The sequence below is a fragment of the Bos indicus genome, chromosome 2, assembly GCF_029378745.1.
Source record: "Bos indicus isolate NIAB-ARS_2022 breed Sahiwal x Tharparkar chromosome 2, NIAB-ARS_B.indTharparkar_mat_pri_1.0, whole genome shotgun sequence".
Taxonomy (NCBI): domain Eukaryota; kingdom Metazoa; phylum Chordata; class Mammalia; order Artiodactyla; family Bovidae; genus Bos; species Bos indicus.
Genome location: NC_091761.1, coordinates 96,398,409 through 96,422,332, shown reverse-complemented (window position 1 = coordinate 96,422,332; position 23,924 = coordinate 96,398,409). Strand labels below are relative to the sequence as shown.

The window sequence follows — 23,924 nt, the reverse complement described above, 5'->3', positions numbered from 1 at the left end:
GTGATAGCATCCTTTATTCAAATTCTCTCTGATTTGCTGCTGTAGCTTGAAGGCTCAGAGACGCTGGGTCTTTCCAAAGGATAAAGGTGCAGTGTAGCTGCAGTTACCTGCTTAGCTGGATAAGCCTTTAATCATGGAAAGAAGGCTCCTAAAGAAGGAAATGAAAAAGCTCCTGTAAGTCTGATGGAAAATAGCTTACATTTATTGCACTGAGCATTTGGTGGGTTGTATGTCATAGATAGTCTGGATATTGGCAGAGGGGTTAAAAGCCTAGGGAAGAATTTGTTCCTGTGGTGTAGGAGACAGCCAGATGATCTGGCCTCTGTCTCCTGTCCCGAGGGCCTCACATGTGGTCCAAAGCAGGATGCTAAATCTCTAGAGAGGATGTTTCTGCCAGCAGTGTGCACAACTGAGACATCCCTACTCTAGAGCCTAGGATCTGAGCTGAGAGCTCCAGTCCGCGCTGGGCAGGGTATGCCTTTGAAAGGGTTCGACTAGTAAAAGATATGAGTGAGATTCCTGAAAAAATGTACCCAAGGGTGCAGCATTTACATTGCAGCTTCTGCTTCTTCTATTGTGAATCTTATCGGTTAAATAATTTATCTCTATTTTTTGCCATCCAAACTTCATTTTATTTTTTTTTTATTTATTTTTTTTTTTTCTTTTTTTCTCAAACTTCATTTTAAACACATAAAGAAAACATTAAGTTTTCCCATGGAAATTTTTTTCTCCTGTGGTAGCTTTTCATTTACTTGATACTTTGTTAAGAGGTTGGTGAAAATCAAAGACCATATAAAAAGGGGAAGAAAGGTTATTATGGTTCTATTTCAAGATTATAGGCATAACAATAATACACTTATTAAAAACATCATTATAGTCCCCATTAAATATATTTTCTCTGCCTACTAAGATAATTATCTTTTAACAAGTGCTTAAGAAATGCTGCAATATGAATTCACACATTTTATATGCATGTGTTTGGAGGTCAACATAATAAAGAACAAACCATAATTAGGAATGCCAATTCCTCTACATATCTCATCCAAAGAACTAGAATTTCAGAACTAATATAAATATAAACTTATAAATATACATATACATATATATGTGTGTGTGTATATGCTACTGGAGATCAGTGGAGAAATAACTCCAGAAAGAATGAAGGGATGGAGCCAAAGCAAAAATAATACCCAGTTGTGGATGTGACTGGTGATAGAAGCAAGGTCTGATGCTATAAAGAGCAATATTGCATAGGAACCTGGAATGTCAGGTCCATGAATCAAGGCAAATTGGAAGTGGTCAAACAGGAGATGGCAAGAGTGAACATTGACATTCTAGGAATCAGCAAACTAAAATGGACTGGAATGGGTGAATTTAACTCAGATGACCATTATATCTACTACTGCGGGCAGGAATCCCTTAGAAGAAATGGAGTAGCCATCATGGTCAACAAAAGAGTCCGAAATGCAGTACTTCGATGCAATCTCAAAAACAACAGAATGATCTCTGTTCATTTCCAAGGCAAACCATTCAATATCACAGTAATTCAAGTCTATGCCCCAACCAGTAACGCTGAAGAAGCTGAAGTTGAATGGTTCTTATGAAGACCTACAAGACCTTTTAGAACTAACACCCAAAAAAGATGTCCTTTTCATTATAGGGAACTGGAATGCAAAAGTAGGAAGTCAAGAAACACCTGGAGTAACAGGCAAATTTGGCCTTGGAATACGGAATGAAGCAGGGCAAAGGCTAATAGAGTTTTGCCAAGAGGACACACTGGTCATAGCAAACACCCTCTTCCAACAACACAAGAGAAGACTCTGCACATGGACATCACCAGATGGTCAACACCTAAATCAGATTGATTATATTCTTTGCAGCCAAAGATGGAGAAACTCTATACAGTCAGCAAAAACAAGACCAGGAGCTGACTGTGGCTCAGATCATGAGCTCCTTATTGTCAAATTCAGACTGAAATTGAAGAAAGTAGGGAAAACCACTAGACCATTCAGGTATGACCTAAAACAAATCCCTTATGATTATAGAGTGGAAGTGAGAAATAGATTTAAGGGACTAGATCTGATAGATAGAGTGCCTGATGAACTATGGACTGAGATTCGTGACATTGTACAGGAGACAAGGATCAAGACCATCCCCATGGAAAAGAAATGCAAAAAAGCAAAATGGCTGTCTGGGGAGGCCTTACAAATAGCTGTGAAAAGAAGAGAAGCGAAAAGCAAAGGAGAAAAGGAAAGATATAAGCATCTGAATGCAGAGTTCCAAAGAATAGCAAGAAGAGATAAGAAAGCCTTCCTCAGCGTATAGTCAGATCAGATCAGATCAGTCACTCAGTCGTGTCCGACTCTTTGCGACCCCATGAATCACAGCACGCCAGGCCTCCCTGTCCATCACCAACTCCCGGAGTTCACTCAAACTCACATCCATCGAGTCAGTGATGCCATCCAGCCATCTCATCCTCTGTCGTCCCCTTCTCCTCCTGCCCCCAATCCCTCCCAGCATCAGAGTCTTTTCCAATGAATCCACTCTTCACAGGAGGTGGCCAAAGTACTGGAGTTTTAGCTTTAGCATCATTCCTTCCAAAGAAATCCCAGGGCTGATCTCCTTCAGAATGGACTGGTTGGATCTCCTTGCAGTCCAAGGGACTCTCAAGAGTCTTCTCCAACACCACAGTTCAAAAGCATCAATTCTTCAGCGCTCAGCTTTCTTCACAGTCCAACTCTCACATCCATACATGACTACTGGAAAAACTATAGCCTGGCTACTTTAAATAAAGTGTCTTGAAATTACAAAGCAAAACTTCAATAATTTTTATTAGTCTAGAATAGCTTAATGACACAAAACAGCTTTAGAATCCAAAAGCAAATTTATCTCCAGCATAGGAACTTGCCCAAAGTGTTTGGTAAAGACCTTGACCAACAGAACTCTACTTATGTAACACTGTGAGATTGACACTGGAAACCCCAGAGTCTTTTTTCCTACATCCAGTCTCTCCTCCCAACTTTCCTAGGGTAGTACCCCTTTCTATTCACCTCCCAGGGCCCTTATTCTACTCTCCCCTTATTAAAAGTCCATTAGGGAAGGACCTGATAAGTATACACTAAAGTGGAATCACTAATACGTTTTTATGTCTAACCCTCCTAACGGTATTTGCATTCTAACGGGGGGGAAAAAGCCTTCAAGCTAACTAATATATCTGTATGGCATATCATATATCTGGAAGTTATCAACTTTAGACATTCTGCCTGAATTTAGCAAGGGCAGCAGGGGAATCTTCAAAGAGGGGGTCTTGATCCTTTCGGTTTTGTAACATCTGTTCTGCCTATTGAGGGTTTATCATACTCCCTGCTTTCCTAGAAATTCAGTTCTATGTGAGTTTTATTTGTTCATTATGGTTGGACACTTTAAATCTGCAGGGTTGCAGAATGGCTGTTTAAATCAAAATGAATATTGATTCAGCTACTAGAGCCATCGGTGACTTCTCTTGTATTTGGTGGAGGAGGGAGGAATTGGGGAGGAATCTTCGGCAGACCGCGCTTCTGTGTCATTCCTGCTAGTTCAATCCTGCTCTCTTGTTTTTAAGGGGAGATTATATTGGCATCAGACTTCGGGAGAATGAGTTTGACCCAAAAGGAAGAAGGCAACTCACCTTTCTAGATGATATGGTAAAGAAAGGCGTACTGCTGCAAATCACATCTGTGTCATATGTGTGTTACAGGGAGGAACAGGATCTAATGTCCATCGTAAATGAGGCTAATCTTGATCCCCTTCCCCCAGAATTTCCTCTTTCTCATCTGTTATCATAGGATTGTCCAGGTGGTCTTTTCAACTCATTAAACTGAAAGCAAGAAGAATGAGAATAAAAAGTCACGAGACTTTCGCTATTTATTTACTTTTATGAGAGAAAAGATAAAAAAAGCAAGATGAGTATACAATTAAAAGTATGACAGCCATGATCTTAAACGCCTTTTGATGAGATTAAACTACTATTGTATAGTTCTCAAATGTCATAATTTTTTACCATTCATGGAGAAAACCAAGTAATTGAATAATCCTAAATTCCTGTTATTATACCTGTTGAAACTCAGATTCATGCTATGTAATCAAATTTACTTCACATGAATTAAAGAAGCTGTGAAGAGATCTAATTAAAAAGAGATTAGTAAGCCCTCAGCCTTTTTATGCTACCCATTTACTGTTCTTGCACTAATGAGGAGGCAGGACCACGTGTCTCCCCCTCCTCTCGCCCATCCCTGTCTGATTTCCCTGGTACTGAATGAGCAGTTAAGGAAGGTTTCATGTTCTAAACTACTTCTCTATGCATGTATTAAATAGAGAAATTAAATCGATTAGACAAGTGCTGGTCAAACTTTAATGAGGTCTTATTACAAGACCGTTTTGATTCAGGAGGTCTGGGGTGAGGCTGGAGATATGCCTTTCTAATGAGCAAACAGGTGGTGACAGCTCTACCTATCCAGGCATCAGTCTTCCAATTAGGTTTCAACAAGTGATTATTGCCTTTCTTTTTTTTCTCCCTTCCTTCCCTTCCTCCCTCCTTCCTTCCTTCCTTTTCTTTTTCTTTCTTTCTCTTTTCAGCTTGGTTCAGTCCCTGAAAGAAATGATTACATTGTTACACCTTTTAGAGAATGTTAAGATTACCTAGAACCTTGGAATTCATCTACAAACACAAAAACAAAACTGACCTTTCTTCGTCAAACTGAGAAGGAATGATTTGGCAGATAAATGGTGAATACACTTAGAAATGACCAGGAAAAGGTGGTCAATATGATAAGAATGAACACTGACTTGGTCCTTAGCTTTTTAGCACACAGAAGGCAAGTCACTTACCCAAGTCTGCCTCCAGTTCCTTGCGTCCACTGGACCCTCTGCCTAGGAGGTCCTTCACCTATGGAAATTCTCTTCATCCTTCAAGCCCAGCTCTGCCGAAGCCTCTTTTCTGAGTCTCTAGGGATTCTCCCAACTCATCAGGTGGACACACCTCCTCTGTGACCCTGGGAGCACGTTTCTGACGTTACACAAATTAGAAATTGTTCTCTATGTCCCTCTTTCTCTACCTTCCCCTTTTTCTATTTTATAATTCAAGGAAGTTGAGGCCCAGAGAACAGCAATTGCTCGCCCAAGGATATAGTACCATGAGTTGTTAGCAGTAACCTAGATTTGAACCCAGATTCCCTGATTCCCAATTTAGTATTTCATGAATCCATCAATCATTTCTGGCACCTCCACCCACCCACCCAACACACACACACATTTGTCTAGTGGGGGGTTAAATGTAATGCGGGAAGAACACTAGTTATTTCTATCTGAGCATCAGGTTACAGGACACAGCTGGTGATCCTCACTGTTGCGGACATGACAAAAGATTAGAACAGGCTTAGCAGTGCCATTGTCATTGCCAGGGTAAGCTTCAGTCAATGTCTCAGCCTGTTCCTTTGTTCTCTGTGCTCCCTGCTTCCAGGCACACTATGACTTGGCCATCAATGTTGCGTTGCAATGGCTGGATCACTCAGAAGACTTAACTTGGCTGGAGTGGGAGAAAGTGTAAGTTGAATACTCCTTTTTCCTATGTTTTTTTTTTTTTAAACAACGAGTAATGACAGAGGAAATTTATCACAAGGCACTCTGATTTGAAAATACTATGGAGTATTTGTCTCCAGCTGCTGCTGCTAAGTCACTTCAGCCGTGTTCAACTCTGCGCGACCACAGAGGCAGCCCACCAGGCTCCCCCGTCCCTGGGATTCTCCAGGCAAGAACACTGGAGTGGGTTGCCATTTCCTTCTCCATGTCTCCAGCTAGAAACCTGAAAAAATCTCACAGTCGTCAGTTTGAGGAAGTCTTATCCATGCTTACATATTTAGCATCCCTGTGAATTGGTTTCTGTCAGATACAGATCTTTCTTGCGTAAGATGTTTTGTCTTAGAAATATAACTGTGCTTTATTGTGTACATGCCTTGATTTTTTTTAAAATGATCAGTTTTTTGGGTAAAGCTGCAATCTTTTCCCAAGGACCATCAAACATTACTTCTTAAGCATTTAACCAGATGTGTACCTGAGCTAAGCAGTTTGAATCACCACTGTTTTAATGCTTGCCAGGATTATTGGCATTTTCTCCCAAATGTGGGGCTTTCCAGGTGGCGACAGTGGTAAAGAACCAGCCTGCCAATACAGGTGGCATACGAGACGTGGGTTTGATCCCTGGGTCAGGAAGATCCCTTGGAGGTGGAAATGACACCCACTCCATTATTCTTGTTTGGAAAAGCCTGGATAGAGAGCCTGACAGGCTATGGTCCATGGGGTCATGGAAAGTTGGACATGACTGAGCAACTAACCACACCTGTATGTGCCAGGCAGACTCATTCAGCTAGAAAGAACATGAAACTGATGACGTCAGGATTGAATCCCTTGTTCAAGAGGCCAGTTGTTTTTTTCTGCTCTGTTGCTTTAGCACACACACCTGGGGCTAAATGGTTGGATCAGTTAGTATTTAGTTGCAATAAGCAGAAAATCCAATGTGAATGGACTTAAGCAGGAAAAAATAAAAAAGAAAAGGAGGAGAGATTTATTGCCTCTGTATCTGCAAAGTCCATGGGTAGAGTGGCATCAGGCATGGCTTAATTCAAAACTCAAACCAGGTCATCAGGATCTACCTCTTGGCTATTTCCTCTGAGTGGACACTATTTCTAGTTTTAGCCTACTTTATCACAACAGTCAGGCCAGGGGAGAATGGATCTTTAAAAAGCACAGAACTGTGTCTCAATGGCACTGTTTGCTCTGACTTATCTGGGGGTGGAGTGAGGGAGAGAACATGCTGGCTAAATTAGTCCACAGCGTGTTTTCCATCCTTGGAATCTAGGGGTGTCATCACGCCCCTAGAAGCTTATACAGGGGGAAGCTTTATAGGCTTACACAGGGGGAAGGCAGTTACCCCCAAGCAATTGCCACAAGAACAGGAAAGGATATGGGTTGGTAAAACCACAATTGTCCACCATAGTGGCCACTCCTCTGGGGTTTGATACCTGTGGAAACATGGGTAGATGAGGGTAAATTCATCACCACTGTTGGAAGATTCAAAAATCAAAGTGTATACTTTGCCGATGATGGATTAAGCATACCAGTTTTGTGAATAAATGCATAGCAAGCAGCCATTGGCTATTATTTATTACTTATGATTATCATCACAACCTTGTCAAAAATTCTTGTTAAAAAGAACAAGAATAAACCCTCCATTCTTATTCATATTCCCCCTTAGGAAAATGTCATTTCGGGGTAGACCCATATATCCAAACCACAGAGAACGAGAAGCAATGATTTTATCATCTTATGCTGGAATCTTAATGGTAAGGAAAAGAACATTATTTGCATCTATGAAGATTTTGCATCTATAATGTGCATTTTATATTAAAGAATACTTATTTTATTTTTCAACCAATGTTTCCTAAATATTTAAAATTTATTGAAATTAAAATTTTCATTTTTAAAGGTTAATAAAAAGACTGACTTCTGTATTATATTGTAAAAAAAATTTTTTTAAGGGATTTAAGGGAAAAAATAACACATAAATAACTGATGTTAGGATACTCTGACTTATCCATTTATTTTAAAGTTATTTATCTGGTGCCCATGCTCTCCAGGCATGGTACTGAATGTGCAGGAGCTGTAATAGTCTTATTTTACAATAAAAGAAAAGTCATGATATGATAATATATTTTTGTTATTATTTTATTGTTTAACAGAACAGTATCCCAATTGAGGAAGTCTTTAAAATTTATGGGGCTGGCTCTTCTTCCAGTTCTGGTGCTGCCAAGGTAAGGATGACCTGAGACTATCAACATAATGGAATTTTAGAGAGAATTTCTTTATTTTATAAATTGGTAATATTGTATTTTCAGGCATGAAATGACAGCTTCATATCAAAATATATAAAACCAAATGTAATTATACCTTATTGAGTAATAAATCTAAGATGCTTTCACTACATAGAGGACTATACTCATAATAGCAAATGCATTTTATTAATTCATAAATAGAGGCAGCCACTTGAGCACCTTAAAGTCTAGATGCTGTCTCTGTTCTGCATTAACAAAAGTTCTCACTTACACTTTTCATAATATGGGTCTGATAAATCCAAGTGCTCCTCTTGTATGATGTACCATAACTTCTAGAACCAGGACAAGATCTGCAATGTTCATTCTCATGAGAAATTATCTAGTGTACTGCTGCCACATTTCTCCTTTCCACAAGACTGCTTGGAATTCAGTCCAGTTGAAGTACTAAAGATCAGGGAGTCCAGGTTGAATTCTGACTGTGTCCCTTCCTCTCTTTGGGTTTCCATATACTAATCTTGAAAAATAGAAAACAAATAGCCCAGAGTATTCTGAATTATCTTTACTATTAGTTCAGGTTTTGCTACTTATGAATATATAAACATTTACTAAACATTTTAAATATGGGCTTCTATTTAGAGGTGAACTGATGATCCCTTTGCCTTTGGATAACCTCTAGAAAAGAGAAGAGGAAAGGGCAGATGGGGTGGGTAGAGTCGGGCAGCGGTGTGGAGTGGGAGGAAGTCAGGGAGGGAAGCCAGGAGAACCCACACAAGGCCTTCTGCTCCCACTGTCACTTCCCTTGTCCCCACCAGGGTTTGAAAGGGAGGCCAGGGCAGGGGCAGGGCTGTGGCCACAGAAACACTGCCTGCCTTGCTGTCTTACCTGCAGACCATCCTGCAAACGGTGGGGTCATATAAAGTCAGGAGTCTACCAGGGCCACCTTAGGACTCCAGCATTTACTCAGAAGTATCATAACTGAATCCAGTGGTCCTCTCACCTTAGTCCATATGTAAGCTGGCCTGGTCTTGAGACTCAAATTCCCTGGATTATGGAGGAAATCAGCACCCCCTCTCTGATTTCTCTGGTTTCAACTCTTCCATTCATTCATTCATTTGTTATAGTCGTAGGTGCAGGGATACAAGGGTGGGTGAGTCTGAAAAAATCACTTTCTCATAGATTTCATATCTCATATTGGAGCTGACATGCTTCCTTGGTTGAAGTATAAGCCACCCCAAGACTAATGCTCCTCAGACACCAAGCTCTTCTTGGCTTTTGAAGAAAGACTACGTTTTTTGTTTTCTTAGAGAGTCAAGCAAACCACACTGCTTTAATCCTGTTTGATTTTTTTCCTGCAGATTTCTCACTTCTAGGATTTCCCCCTTTTAGGCTTTCCTTTCAAACCACCCCCTTCAACACATACATATAAATATCTGAGCCCAAGTCCCTCTGTTTCAGACATTGTGTTTTCTTCCCTTCATCTTCTTTGCCTAGCAGAGAACAAAGGCAGGCAGTAGGCAGATCTAGTTGCTTGGTTTCAACTCAAGTGGCCAGAGGACATATATGGAAAATCACATCCTGGAAGGAAAGGCACCATGAAGCCCTCCAGTCTTAGCAGGGTTATCCATCAAGCAGGTTTGCAAACATGGGTGTTCAAGTAGCTTGGATAAACCAGATTCATTAAAGGGGCCAAAATGGAGGGGAGTGGGGAAAGATAAATTAGGAGTTTGGAATTAAAATATACACATTAATATATATAAAATATATAACTAACAAGGACCTACTATATAGCACAGGGAACTATATTCAATATTTTGTAGTAACCTATAAGAAAAGAACCTAAAAAGAATATAAATATATGTGTATGTGTATATATATACATATGTATGTATGTATGTATGTATATACATATAGGGAAGCCGAAGTGGTACCCTCTGCATATCTGAGGTTGTTGATTTCTCCCAGCAATCTTGATTCCAGCTTGTGGTTCATTCAGCCTGGCATTTTGCATGATGTACTCTGCAAACATGTCAGGCTGGATGAATTACAAGCTGGAATCAAGATAGGTGGGAGAAACATCAACAACCTCGGATATGTGGATGATACCACTCTAATGCCAGAAAGTGAAGAGGAACTAAAGAACCTCTTGATGAGGGTGAAGGAGAAGAGTGAAAAAGCCAGTTTAAAACTAAATATTAAAAAAACTAAGATCATGGCATCCGGCCCCATTACTGCATGGCAAATAGAAGGGGAAAAGGTGGAAGTGGTGACAGATTTCCTCTTCTTGGGCTCTAAAATCACCGGGTTGGTGACTGCAGCCATGAAATCAGAAGACAATTGCTTCTTGGCAGGAAAGCTTTGACAAACCTAGACAGTGTGCTGAAAGGCAGAGACATCGCTCTGTTGACAAAAGTCTGTAAAGTCAAGGCTATGGTCTTATCAGTGGTCACATATGGTTGTGAGAGCTGGATGGTAAAGAAGGCAGAGCAACAAAGAATTGATTCCTTCCAATTGTGGTGCTAGAGAAGACTCCCGAGAGTCCCTTGGACAGCAAGGAGATCAAACCAGTCAATCCTAAAGGAAATCAATCCTGAATTTCACTGGAAGGACTGATGCTGAAGCTGAAGCTCCAGTATTTTAGTTATCTGATGCAAACAGCTGACTCATTGGAAAAGACCTGATGCTGGGAAAGATTGAGAGCAGAAGAAGAGGGCATCAGAGGACGACATTGCTGGATGGCATCACTAGTGCAATGGACATGAACTTGGGCAAACTCCAGGAGATGGTGAGGGACAGGGAAGCCTTGAGTGCTGCAGTCTATGGGGTCGCAAAGAGTCGGACACTACTGGGTGACTGAATAAAAACAACAGCAACTCTGCATATATATTAAATAAGCAGGATGACAATATACAGCCTTGACATACTCCTTTCCCAATTTTGAACCAGTCAGTTGCTCCATGTCCAGTTCTGTTTGTCCACTAAAAAGATGCACACTGTAAGAATTGTGAGTTAAGTTTTACTGAGGGCAAATGAGGACTGCAGCCCAGGAGACAGGACCTCAGATAGCTCTGAGAGACTGCGCCAAAGAGGTAGTGGGGGAAGGTCAATACATAAGATTATAGTGAAGGGGGAGTTCAATGCAATCAAATGTTTACTTTACAAAAGGTTTCTGCTAGTCAAGAGGAGCTGATGTCTCCATGAAAAGATTTAGCACTTTTCTAGATATGAAGAGACGTCAGGTTTGGAATCATGAAATCAGTTCCTAAAAATATCTATCTAAAGACCTGTACCACCACTTTCTCTGAAGCACAGAGTGCTTCACTCTCCACCCTTGAACTCCCTTCAGGGTGTGTCGAAGTTCAACAGCTGCAGCAACACAGGGTTCAATCTCCGCAGAGGCAGACGGCAAACGCCCTTGGCAAGTGCCAATTTGTAGTTGACAACATAGACTACATAATGATCAGCTCTGAAGGAAAATAAATCATATCCTCAGAAAGGGGGTTTTGTCAAACTCAAGTTCAAGTGCCTGATACCAAGTGAGGTCAAACAACCAAAACATCAGAGTTTGGAGCAGAGATAGGATTATTACAGGGCCGAGCAAGGAGAACAGGGCAGTTTATGCTTAAAGACCCAACCTCCCCATGGGTTTCAGGGAAGAAGCTTTTATAGGCAAAATTTGGAGGGTCAGGCTCCAGGGTGTGGAGCCTAAACTCTAAACTCTATCAGCCTCGATTTCATTTGTAGAAGCAGGAGCCAGAAGCTGGGATTGCTATGGGAAATGAGGTGAGTTACATCAGTAAAGCCCTTAGTGGTTGGCATCTGGTAACCTCAAAACAATAGCTATGGTTAAGGTTCTGGTACTCAGGGGGTTGGGGGTGTATCTGATTCCCTCCGTATTCCTCTAAATCAGGGTTTCTCAACATTTTGAACCAGATAATTTGTGTGTAGGGGGTAGAGTTGGGGCTGTTTAGTGCATTGTGAGCTGTTTAGCAGAATTTCTGGCTTCCACCTGAAACTGTTTACCTCAGATCGGGACTTGAACTCATCTGCTGGGACTCGAACCCAGCCAAAACCCTGCTTGGGACTCTAACCCACATGGCTGGGACCAGAATCCGGCCAAAACCTAGTTTTGGACTCTAACCCATATGGCTGGAACTTGAACCCAGTCAAAACCCACAGTACCCGGTTTCAGGACCTAATGAAGCTCAGGTTTTTGATGTCTCATCTCAGAAAATCCAGTGAGAGACAAAGTGATAGGTAAGAAGTAGATTTATTTAGAGAGAAACACACTCCACAGACAGAATGTGGGCCATCGCAGAGGGTAAGTACAGCCGCCTTGAAATGTGGTGTGGTTAGTTTTAATGAGTTGGTAATTTCATAAGCTAATGAGTGGTAGGATTACTCTATTTTGAGGAAGAGTGGAGAATTCCAGGAATTGGGCCACCCCCCACCTTTTGGTCCTTTGATGGTTCCTTGGAACTGCATATAATCATGATGATCTGATCACATACCTAGAGCCAGACATCCTGAAATGCGAAGTCAAGTGCGCCTTAGGAAGCATTACTACAAACAAAGCTAGTGGAGGTGATGGAATTCCAGTTGAGCTATTTTAAATCCTAAAAGATGATGCTGTTAAAGTACTGTACTCAATATTCCAGCAAATTTGGAAAACTCAACAGTGGCCACAGGACTGGAAAAAGTCAGTTTTCCTTCCAATCCCAAAGAAAGGCAATGCCAAAGAATGTTCAAACTACCGCACAATTGCACTCATTTCACATGCTAGCAAAGTAATGCTCAAAATTCTCCAAGCCAGGCTTCAACAGTACATGAACCATAAACTTCCAGACATTCAAGCTGGATTTAGAAAAGGCAGAGGAACCAGAAATCAAATTGCCAACATCCGCTGGATCACCAGAAATGCAAGAGAGTTCTAGAAAAACATCTACTTCTGCTTTATTGACTATGCCAGAGCCTCTGACTGTGTGGATCACAACAAACTGGAAAATTCTTAAAGAGATGGGAATACCAGACCACCTGACCTGCCTCCTGAGAAATCTGTACTCAGGTCAAGAAGCAACAGTTAGAACTGAACATCGAACAACAGACTGGTTCCAAATCAGGACAGGAGTATGTCAAGACTGTATATTGTCACCCTGCTTATTTAACTTACATGCAGAGTATATAATGAGAAACACTGGACTGGATGAAGCACAAGCTGGAATCAAGACTGCTGGGAGAAATATCAATAACTTCAGATATGCAGATGACACCACCCTTATGGCAGAAAGTGAAGAAGAATTAAAGAGCCTCTTGATGAAAGTGAAATAGGAGAGTGAAAAAGTTGGCTTAAAGCTCAACATTCAGAAAACTAAGATCATGGTATCTGGTCCCATCACTTCATGGCAAATAGATGGGGAAACAATGCAAACAGTGAGAGACTTTATTTTTTGGGCTCCAAAATCACTGCAGATGGTGACTGCAGCCATGAAATTAAAAGGCGCTTGCTCCTTGAAAGAAAAGTCATGACCAACCTAGACAACACATTAAAAAGCAGAGACATTACTTTGCCAACAAAGGTCTGTCTAGTCAAAGCTTTGGTTTTTCCAGTGGTCATGTGAGACTTGAACTACGAAGAAAGCTGAGCACCAAAGAATTGATGCTTTTGAACTGTGGTGTTGGAGAAGACTCTTGAGAGTCCCTTGGACTGCAAGGAGATCAAACCAGTGAATCCTCAAGGAAATCAGTCCTGAATATTCATTGGAAGGACTGATGCTGAAGCTGAAACTCCAATACTTTGGCCGCCTGATGCGAAGAACTGACTCATTTGAAAAAACCCTGATGCTGGGAATGATTGAAGGCAGGAGGAGAAGGGGACAACAGAGGATGAGATGCTGGATGGCATCACTGACTCAATGGACATGAATTTGAGTAAGCTCCAGGAGTTGGTGATGGACAGGGAGGCCTGGTGTGCTGCAATCCATGAGGCCGCAGAGAGTCAGACATGACTGAGCGACTGAACTGAACTGAACTGGAACTGCATGGCACCCCTGGGTGTGTTATTTAGCTTGCCGATTGAGGATCAAGGTCTAGTTGAAGTTGACTTGTCTGCTCTCTTGGACCCATTTGATTGTAATCAGTTTATGCTGTGTCCTCAGGCTATGTCATTCTTTCAAAAGTTGTGCCCTGTCCCCTTCCCTCCTGTTTCATACCCATTATATGCCAGTAGCTTCCCACTCCTGCCCCTTGATCTAAAATATCTTTCAGTGTTGCCATGTGTCCCCTAAGAGGCAAAAATCACAGCTAGTTAAGGACCACGTCCCTAAACATTCAAAAATCAAAGAGCTCATCAACATCCACTGTACCATTAAGACACGTTGTTGTTGTTGTTCAGTCATGTGTCTGAGTCTCTGCGACTCCGTGCACTGTAGCCCTCCAGGCTCCTCTGTCCATGGGATTTCCCAGGTAAGATGATTGGAGTGGGTTGCCATTTCCTTTTCTAGGGGATCTTCCTGACCCAGTATCAAACCTTCTTTCCTACACTGGCAAGTGAATTCTTTACCACTGAGCCACCAGGGAAGCCCCTTATTAAAACATAAACTTTGCCTACTTTAGATAAATTATCACAAAGGGTATGATATGATTTCAGCCACAGATACAAGCGTCTAAGGGTCCTCTACCGTGTGGACCTCACAAGGTCCTCCCTGCCCCAAGGATGCCAGCTCAGGCCTTTCCCCTGAGGCTGCACATCAGCTCTGTCCAGGTACCTTCCTCTACATCTTAAACAAGGAGTTAGCAGGCCCTCTTAATGAAAACATAGTATTTCAAAGATTAAATTGTGAGAGTGACTTTAAAACAGTCCTTAAGAGTATAACATAATTTTTAAAAATTGGATTTGTGTAGAACAGTCTTTTGGACTCTGGGAGAGGGCGAGGGTGGGATGATTTGGGAGAATGGCATTGAAACAAGTATATTATCATATGTGAAATGAATCACCAGTCCAGGTTTGATGCATGATACAGGGTGCTCGGGGCTGGTGCACTGGGATGACACAGAGGGATGGTAAAGGGAGGGAGGTGGGAGGGGGGTTCAGGATGGGGAACACATGTACACCCGTGATGGATTCATGTCAATATATGGCAAAACCAATACAATATTGTAAAGTAATTAGCCTCCAATTTAAATAAATAAATTTATATTTAAAAATAAAACAAACAAACAAAAACTGGATTTAACTACAAGGTGGGGTAGTTTAAAAAAAATAGTTGATAAAGGTCCTTCTTTAATGGCTGCATGTGTATGAATAAACTTTGATTCCTCCAGATACAGTGTCTCCTAAGCAACAGCTAAAATCCTTCCCAAGCAAAAGCTTAAAGCCCTGTTGAACACTAATCAGATTATGTAGAGTTTTTGGCCACTAGAACTGGCCACTTGGGGCTTCCCAGATGGCGCTAGTGGTAACGAACCCTCCTGCCAATGCAGGAGACGAAAGAAACACAGGTTCAAACCCTGGGCTGGGAAGACCCCCTGGAGAAAGGCATGGCAACTCACTCCAGTATTCTTGCCTGGAGAATCCCATGGAGAGAGGAGCCTGGCTGGCTGCAGTCCATGGGGTCACATAGAGTGGGACATGGCTGAAGTGATTTAGCATGCACCACATGGGTACTGTGTGGGCTTGATAGCTTTTTTTCAGGACTATCTGCTGCCACCTGGTGACAGAAAGCCATCAAGGACCCAGAATTGTTCAATTCTGTTAATACAATGCAAGCTTCTAGTTCTACTCCTGAGAGGGAATTTTTTTGCTGACAGGGAGCCGTTTTTCTGCTGAGAAACTTAGACCCATAGGAGGAAAAAAAAATTAAGAACTTCGCATGTGATGATTATTTGCAGTTGAAAGTGAAGGTGGTGAAGGTGTTAGTCGCTCAGTTGTGTCTGCTCTTTGTGATCCCATGGACTGTAGCCCATCAGGCTCCTCCATCCATGATATTCTCCATGGATGAAGAATACTGGAGTGATCTGAAGTTAGATTCAGATAAATGTAAGAGATTCTACGCATTTTCAAACTGAAGGAAAAGGAGCATAAACCTTCCTTTGACAAATAAAGCAAGCAATAGAAATATTCTGCAGTTCCATTTGACAGAAAAAGAGGGGAAAAGGAAAAGGAGGTGAAGAGTGAAACACCGAACAGAAAGAGGAAAAAGACAGACAGGTAACTAGAGAATGTCAGAATCTCTTCTTTCCTCCTCTCTTCATGAAGCCACACCCCAGTGTCTGAGCACCCATCACTCCTCTCCACTCAAACTTGCATCCAAAATTCAAAGCAAGCTCTTCAGAGACCAACAGACTGGTGTCCAGTCCCAACTCTGTTACTCCCTAGCTGAGTAGTACAATGAAGGTATCAATCAGTAACTTTGAAGGGAAAAAAAAAAGAGCATATAGCTAACTCTAGGTTTAGGACTTCAACGTTATCCTACTTGTAAAATAATTTTTCTTATAAACCACAGAGAGAGCTACATTAACTGCTTGCATAAGTTATCAATTATCAGGAGTCACAGGATATATGAACTGGAAGTGACCTTTAAAATACTCGGGTTCTTTCTTCCCCAGTGGACAGGGAAACTAAAGCATGAAAGGCCTGTCTTTTTATTTTTTGGCTGCATCACTGGGCTTGTGGGATCTTAGTTCTCTGGAATGTAGGCCACAGCATGAAAGTGCCAAGTTCTAACCACTGGACAACAAGGAATTCGAAATGCATCAAGACGCTGTGCAAGCCAGATTTCTTTCTTACACAAGGCGTGTATCATCCTGCAGGGCTGTTATCACACCTATCTTTGCTCCACACAGATACAAAGCCTCCTTTTAATTACTTTCTTTGTTCTCGGTCATCTTTCGGAATAGATTACATGCTTCTTGAGGTTTTGTGTGTCATGCATGGTTTGGTTGATCAGTTGTGTCTGACTCTTCATGACCCCATGGACTGCAGCCTGCCAGACTCCTCTGTCCATGAGACTATCCAGGCAAGAATACTGGAGTGGGTTGCTTTTTCCTTCTCCAGGGGATCTTCTTAAACCAGGGATAGAACCCAGGTCTCCCACATTGCAGGCAGCTTCTTTACCATCTGAGCCAACTCAGCTGGTAAAGAACCTGTCTGTAATATAGGAGACCCCAGTTTGATTTGATCTTCCCCAGTGGGGAAGATCCCCTGGAGAAGGGATAGGCTACCACTCCCGTATTCATGGACTTCTCTGGTGCTCAGATGGTAAAGAATCTGCCTGCAGTGAAGGAGACCTGGGTTCGATCCCTGGGTTGGGAAAATCCTCTGGAGGACAACAGGGCAACCCACTCCAGTATTCTTGCTTCTTGAGATTAGAAGCCATCATTCATGCTTATATTTAATTCTTTACAAGGCTGGATATGACACAAACTCTCAATAAATACGTTTACCATTTCAATAAAAGCCTGAGGTCAGGAACTTCCCTAGTAATCTTCTCCTTCCAATGCAGGGGGTTCGGGTTCTAGCCTTGGTTGGGGGGCTAAGATCCCACAAGCCTCATGTCCAAGAAACCAAAACATAAAACAGAAACAATATTGTAAAAAATTCAATAAGGACTTCAAAAATGGTCCACATTAAAAAAAAAAAAGACTGAGATCAAATCTAGAAGGGCCCAGCTGAGGAGACTATAAACCATTCCGTCTATAAAGAGAATATTCATTGTATAATCCATGTTTTCTGTCCTTTCTGTCTGAAGTGATGGTTGCCCAATGACTTGTTAGCACAACCTCTTGTTTAGTTGATTCAATTTGTCACAGTGTATGATGAACTTGGTTATCTAATAGTTTATTGTTCTTTTCTCCTCACTCAGCCCTAGAAAGGCTGGAATCTTGTCTGTCTTACCAACCATGGCTTCCTAAAACAGGGCCTGCCTTCCGTAGTGCTCACTAGAAACTTATTGCGTGAATGAAAGACTGACGAGACAGTCCTAACCTTGAGTTTCCAATGCGGTGCAACGGACAGTGGGTTATTAACTGTCACCACTGGGGGTGTTCTATGTGTTAATGTGCTTTGCATTCACAGATGAGTGAGTCCATAATTTGGCCTTAGGATGGGTTAGGAGAGTGCCAGCAAGGAAGCAGGAAGCTGGGGAGACAACTGGACCAGTTTCTCAGAAAAGGTGATATTTGAGCCACATCTTAAAGGAAAAGTAGGTGCCTTGAGGCAAAAGAGGAAGAAAAGGCTATTCCAGGTAAAGGGAGCCACCTGAAAAGCACAGTTTTGTGAAAGACCATTCTAGGCAAAGAATGGCCAGCAAAGGCAGCACGGGAAGGCGCATGACCCACGAAAGGTGATCCTCAAATGCTAGTCATGTGTCAGGAAGATGGGTTGGGGAGACAGGCCAAGTCTTGAGACAGGTGCTATAACCAGCAGCTGCTTACAGCACAAAGTGGCTGCAGCTTTTAAAAGTAGGTCTGTTTTCCTTTCAGGTTCCCCGAGCTCCACCCTTCCGCCTCTCCTTGCACCCTTTTGCCATGTTAACAGCACCCAAAGCCGCAGAATATGCCAGCAAACAGAGTAAGCCTGTTTACTTCTGTAATTTAGAGAAATTTAAGTAAAACTCAGAGATACGCGCACAAAGTGAGGTCAAAGTTGTTCTGGTAATAACATCTTTCTGTCTGGGGGAATTTAAAAGAATCAGGAATGTTTATGACTTGATTTCCCTTCTGAAATCAGGGAAGTCATTTCTCAGACCTTTTGTTGATGGAAGCAGAGGACTCTAGCAGGGAAGAATCTAAAACCAAGGGTGGACTTATTTTAAAAAATAGTTTAATACAGATATGACTACCTCATGCATCCCTAGGTGTCAAGCTAAGAAGGGCAGCAATGAACAAAAATGCCACCAGCAGTTCTACAAGGAAAGCAAATGCCATGGAATGGAAATCATCAAAAAATTTATCTTTGGACACACAGCCGAAGGACAAAGTAGGTCTAAACATGCAAATTGAACCAAACTGATACCAGGTGTTTGGGGAGTACTTATAGTTAAAAGTCTAGCCTTCGGGTGTTAGATGTTCTGGCTTTGAAACTAAAGCCCATTATTTATCAGCTGTGTGACTTCAGGCAAGTTGCTTAACTTGTCTGGGGCTTAAGTTTCCTTCTCTGTAAAATGGGAAGAACAATGGTACTTACCTCTTAAGGTCGCTGATATGGGTGTGGACAGGGAGGCCTGGCGTGCTGCGATTCATGGGGTCACAAAGAGTCGGACACGACTGAGCGACTGATCTGATCTGATCTGATGGGTCTTAAGGAATTAAAACCGAGTTAACTCCTAAATATTGACCATTATTATCTTTTCATCATTTAAGAAATACTAACCACAGTTAACCAACTAGACTTCTGTTGATTCAAGTAAAAGTGTTGAGGAGAGAATCTGTGTTCATATCTGTGTCCAATGTTCCTATTCTTGATCCCTTTCTTGCTAATAAGAATTTTATCTTTGCCTGCTTTGTATCTCTGCTGTTTCTGCCCTGCCTATCTGGTTCCTTGGACATTTATGTTGCAGACTTCAGAAAATGGTCAGAGATGGACAAGGCTGGAAGGGAAGGAGAAAGCAAGGAGGGGTCTTTGACTTTCCAACACTGTGTTCTCAATTATAATGTACAAAGTGAAAAGGAAAATTTTAAAGTCAGAGAGACCAAGGTGGTCAATATATTAAAAGCAAGGAGAGAATCAGAAAAGTAGTTTAGGCTTGGTGGAGGGGGTGGCTGGGGTATTTTAGGATTTTGTTGAATGAGAGATTCTGGGTCAGCTGGAGGTTGTAATGTAGGAAAGGGAAAGAGGAATTTTGAAAACAGAATCACTAGGTTCTGAATTGGGCTTGCTTCAGGAAATACAGGGGCTTCCCTAATGGCTCAGCAGGTAAAGAATCCGCCTGCAACCCAACAGACACAGGAAATGTGGGTTCAATCCCTGAGCAGGGAATGATCCCCTGGAGGAAGAAGTGACAACCCACTCCAGTGTTCTTGCCTGAAAAATCTCATGGATAGAGGAGCCTTGTGGGCTGCAGTCCAAAGGGTTGCAAAGAGTCAGACATGACTGAGTGACTAAGCATTCAAGAAACACAAGTGAAAACTGAAATTCCTTTTTATGTAGCTTGGTTGCTATACTATGCATTTTTAAATGTGAATCTCTCATTAGGCTGAGTCACACAGGGCTCAGAATTTGTTCAGGTTTTCTGAGGCCAACTATTGACTGATTAGAAATATAATCTTATCATAGCAAGTCACAGCTTTAAGAACTGCCTGAAATCTTTGGTCATATTGAAAGTGAATGAAAGTGAAGTCACTCAGTCGTGTCTGACTCTTTGCGACCCCATAGACTGTATTTACCAGGCTCTGCCCATGGGATTTTCCAGGCAATAGTACTGGAGTGGATTGCCATTTTCTTCTCCAGGGGATCTTGCCAACCCAGGACTCGAACCAGGGTCTCCCTCATTGTAGACAGTCGCTTTACCATCTGAGCCACCAGGGAATATTAGGCCTTTAATATGTGTTATTCACGTAGCGTAACAACCATGTTATTAGGAAATATTTACAAAATATTGAGATTTCCTTTAAAGACATTTGCTATAATGAGATTTGGGCTTCCCTGGTGGCTCAATGGCAAAGAATCTGCCTGTAATGCAGGTTCAATCCCTGGGTCAGGAAGATCCCCTGGAGGAGGAAATGACTTTATTCTTGCCTGGAAAATCCCATGGACAGAGGAACTTGGCAGACTACAATCCATTGGTTTGTGAAAGAGTTGGACGTGACTTAGCGACTAAACAACAAATAACAATAATGAGACTTGAAGGTGTAGCTTTTCTAGAACCATATCTTTGTTACTGAAGATCTTTTTGAAGTAGATCTACTTTTTGAAGTAGGTAATAATTTTAAAAATATGAGTTTGGGAATAGCAAACTTTGCGTGCTTAGTTGCTCAGTTGTGTCCAACTCTTTCCGACCCCATGGACTGTAGACTGCCAGGCTCCTCTGTCCATGGTGATTCTCCAGGCAAGAATACTGGAGTGGGTTGCCATGCCCTCCTACAGGGGATCTTCCCAACCCAGGGATTGAACCTGGGTCTCTGGCATTTCAGGCGCATTCTTTACTGTCTGAGCCACAAAGGAAGCCCTAGCAAACTTTAGGAAGTAAAACAGAACACAGAAAATAAGAAAACAGTAACAACTCCAGAAATAACACACACACACACACACACACACATGCACACTAGTAATCAAGACTTTAAGCTTAATCATGAAAAAATAGATCTCTGAAACAGTGGTTCATTGCCCTCTGAGGCTCATCTATGCACCCTATGTCTGGAAGATCTAGCTCTCAAGATTATTCATTGGAGTGTTATTTTGAAAATACAATTTCGTTCCCTGTATGTTTTCTTTCATAACCATTGAAGACTGTTGGCTTCTTGATGCAAGCAGATCTTTTATTCCCTTATTATTTCCCACATGGATGTAAAGTGCTTTCCAGGCAGTAGATATTTAGTAGTTATTGGTGATTAGTGAATTAGCAGTAAGTGAATGGTCCTTAGGTGAGTGTGCTCAAATCACTGTGCCTTGCCCATACTGATTGAGACGCTCGTTTCTGGGGACCAGCTTTTCCCATAGGTTAACTGATGCTTGTAAACCCAGGCATGTCAACAGTATAAGTGTCCATCTTGCAGTAAGGCCAGATCCTGAGATGAATCACTCCTACATGGCCCCTTCTTGATAACTAAGCAGCAAAAACCACATTTGTGAGGGCTTTTCATGCTTTATTGTTGATATTTGTGTACTTCAGGCATCTTTTCCAACTTTTGGGTAATGTACTTTCCAAATTAATTTTTCAATTAAAATAGTGGTACTTACAGTAAAAGTTTCAAATTACATAGTGAAAAGTAAAAGAATCCTCTCTTTCCCACACCCCGTCCTACTCCTCAGAAGTAACAACTGTTAATAATTTTCAATTCTAATATTTGCCATACATGTACACATCAATGTACATATTAACACATGCACACCTGATTAGAAACAACAAGTAAATAAAATAAATAGCTTATTACGTGAATGAAAGGACTTCCCTGGTGGTGCAGTGGTTCAGAATCCACCTGCCAATGCAGGGTACATGGGTTCCATCCCTAGTCCAGGAAGATGCCACAACTTCTGGGCAACTAAGCCCATGGACCACAAATACTGAGCCAGTGCTCTAGAGCCCAAGAGCTACAACTGCTGAGCCCATGTCCTAGAGTCTGTGCTTAAAAATAAGAGAAGCCACTGCAATGAGAAGCCTGAACACCACGACTACAGGGTAGATTCCTCTCACTGGCACTAGAGAAAACCTCACACAGTAATGAAGACCCAGCACAGCCAAAATAAATAGATAAATAAATTTTAAAAATGTTTTCAAATGTATGAAACATCCTTTTTAGTTTATTGTTTGAAGAAATCTTTCATTTATGTTTAAGCGTCTTAGTCTTTTCTTTTATGCCTTATGGATACTGTATCATGTCTTTAGCTGATGAACACTTTTAAACTGCAAGATATTAATGCCTTATTCAGAATTTTCTATTTATTTCCAGTCACTGAATTTCTTTAATAAATAAGGGAAAAAGAAGAATTATTTTTTTTTAAATCCAGGTATTCTGGAAAACAGTTTCCAAAATTTCTTTTGTACTGCTTGGTACTAATAGCTCATTTATCAGTTAAAATGGGTATGAGTAACACCACATCCTAGGAAAGGTAGAAAAAGCGTGAAAGACAAATAAGAACAAAGAACAAGGGCAAAAAAAATAGAAAATATTCACAAATAACCATCCTGTGGTTATTTAAGGGAATAATTTTATTCTTAGGAAATACACTATAAAGTGTATTATTAACCCAATAATTTCCCTCTGTGGGATCATGTATTATATTTAATTGAGAAATATAAGTCAATTTCCAAATGTCTGAGAAGAATTCCATGGAAATTCTTTTGCACCCACTTTTATTTTAGCTCATCTTTGTCAGCAACTTGGTATCTGATATTTGATCTTAACTCCTCTAGCTTGAAAGCTAATGTTCATGTCCATTTTAAACTGATGTGTTTGATACCATAATCATCTTTTTATTCTGCAGGTCACTTAGAAACTTGGAATTGCACCACGGGAGTTCATAATAAAGTCTCTGGAAGAAGGGAACCATCATCTTAAAACTGCAACTCTTGCCAGCATATTTCTCTTTGCAATTAGCTTTTGATGCAAAGTGCATTGAAGTGTTATTTTGGATGTTGAGCTTTCTTATCTTAGAATCATGTTGTTTGGTCATATTGTGGTTAATAGCAAGTATATATCTTATGCTACTTCATTGTGACTGGAAGATGGGTGGCTAGAGAATTTTGAGAATATATACCATTTCTGTGTTAGAGTAGCCTGACTTTGCAGCACATTTTACAAATGTTTAGCACTGAACATTGCAGAATAGTGGAGTAGGAGGCAGTTTTCCAAAGTTTCAATCCAAAATAAAATTAACCTTCATCAATTGCCTTTACTATGTTCTCACATGGAAACATTTAAACTCATTTCAATAAAGCCTTAAAAGAAAAATGAGTACAGGCTTTCTTTCAATAGAACACAAGGACTAGTAGAAAAAGAAAACGTTCTAGTCTTTCAACACCTTTTCAAAATGCTGCTTATAAATTGAGTTTAGGGATGGGGGGGGCCTGGTGGGCTGCCATCTATGGGGTCACACAGAGTCGGACACGACTGAAGTGACTTAGCAGCAGCAGGTAGCAATTTGACCAAATGAACGAGAGTGTAAGTTATGCCATCTTAAGGTTTTGTTAACACAGAACAGTTTTCTTTAACATGTGCCAAAACCGGCATGTGGTTTGTTGACTTTTGTTCAAAGTGGTGGTGTATTTCAATGTGGCATTGTGGCTGGAAAGACCAAGGCAGCCTTTTCCACACTGGTTCAATTACGGCTGTAACTAAGGTTGACCAGTAGACCTGCTGCATTAGGTCTGTCCTCTGGTCCTATGTATACTGTAGAACTTCACAGAA

The 23,924-nt window shown here is 41.2% G+C and overlaps 1 protein-coding gene across 1 annotated transcript; it reads left to right on the top strand.

Annotated features, from left to right (window-relative positions):
* The first annotated feature begins 51 nt into the window (after positions 1 to 51).
* Positions 52 to 23,468, top strand: C2H2orf80 (chromosome 2 C2orf80 homolog). Its single transcript, XM_070800780.1, has 8 exons — positions 52 to 174; positions 3,602 to 3,683; positions 5,498 to 5,580; positions 7,289 to 7,376; positions 7,773 to 7,844; positions 18,342 to 18,429; positions 18,716 to 18,837; positions 23,002 to 23,468. The coding sequence occupies exons 1-8, from the start codon at positions 134 to 136 to the stop codon at positions 23,008 to 23,010; spliced, it is 585 nt and encodes a 194-aa protein (XP_070656881.1). The 5' UTR covers positions 52 to 133; the 3' UTR covers positions 23,011 to 23,468.
* The last annotated feature ends 456 nt before the right edge of the window (positions 23,469 to 23,924 follow it).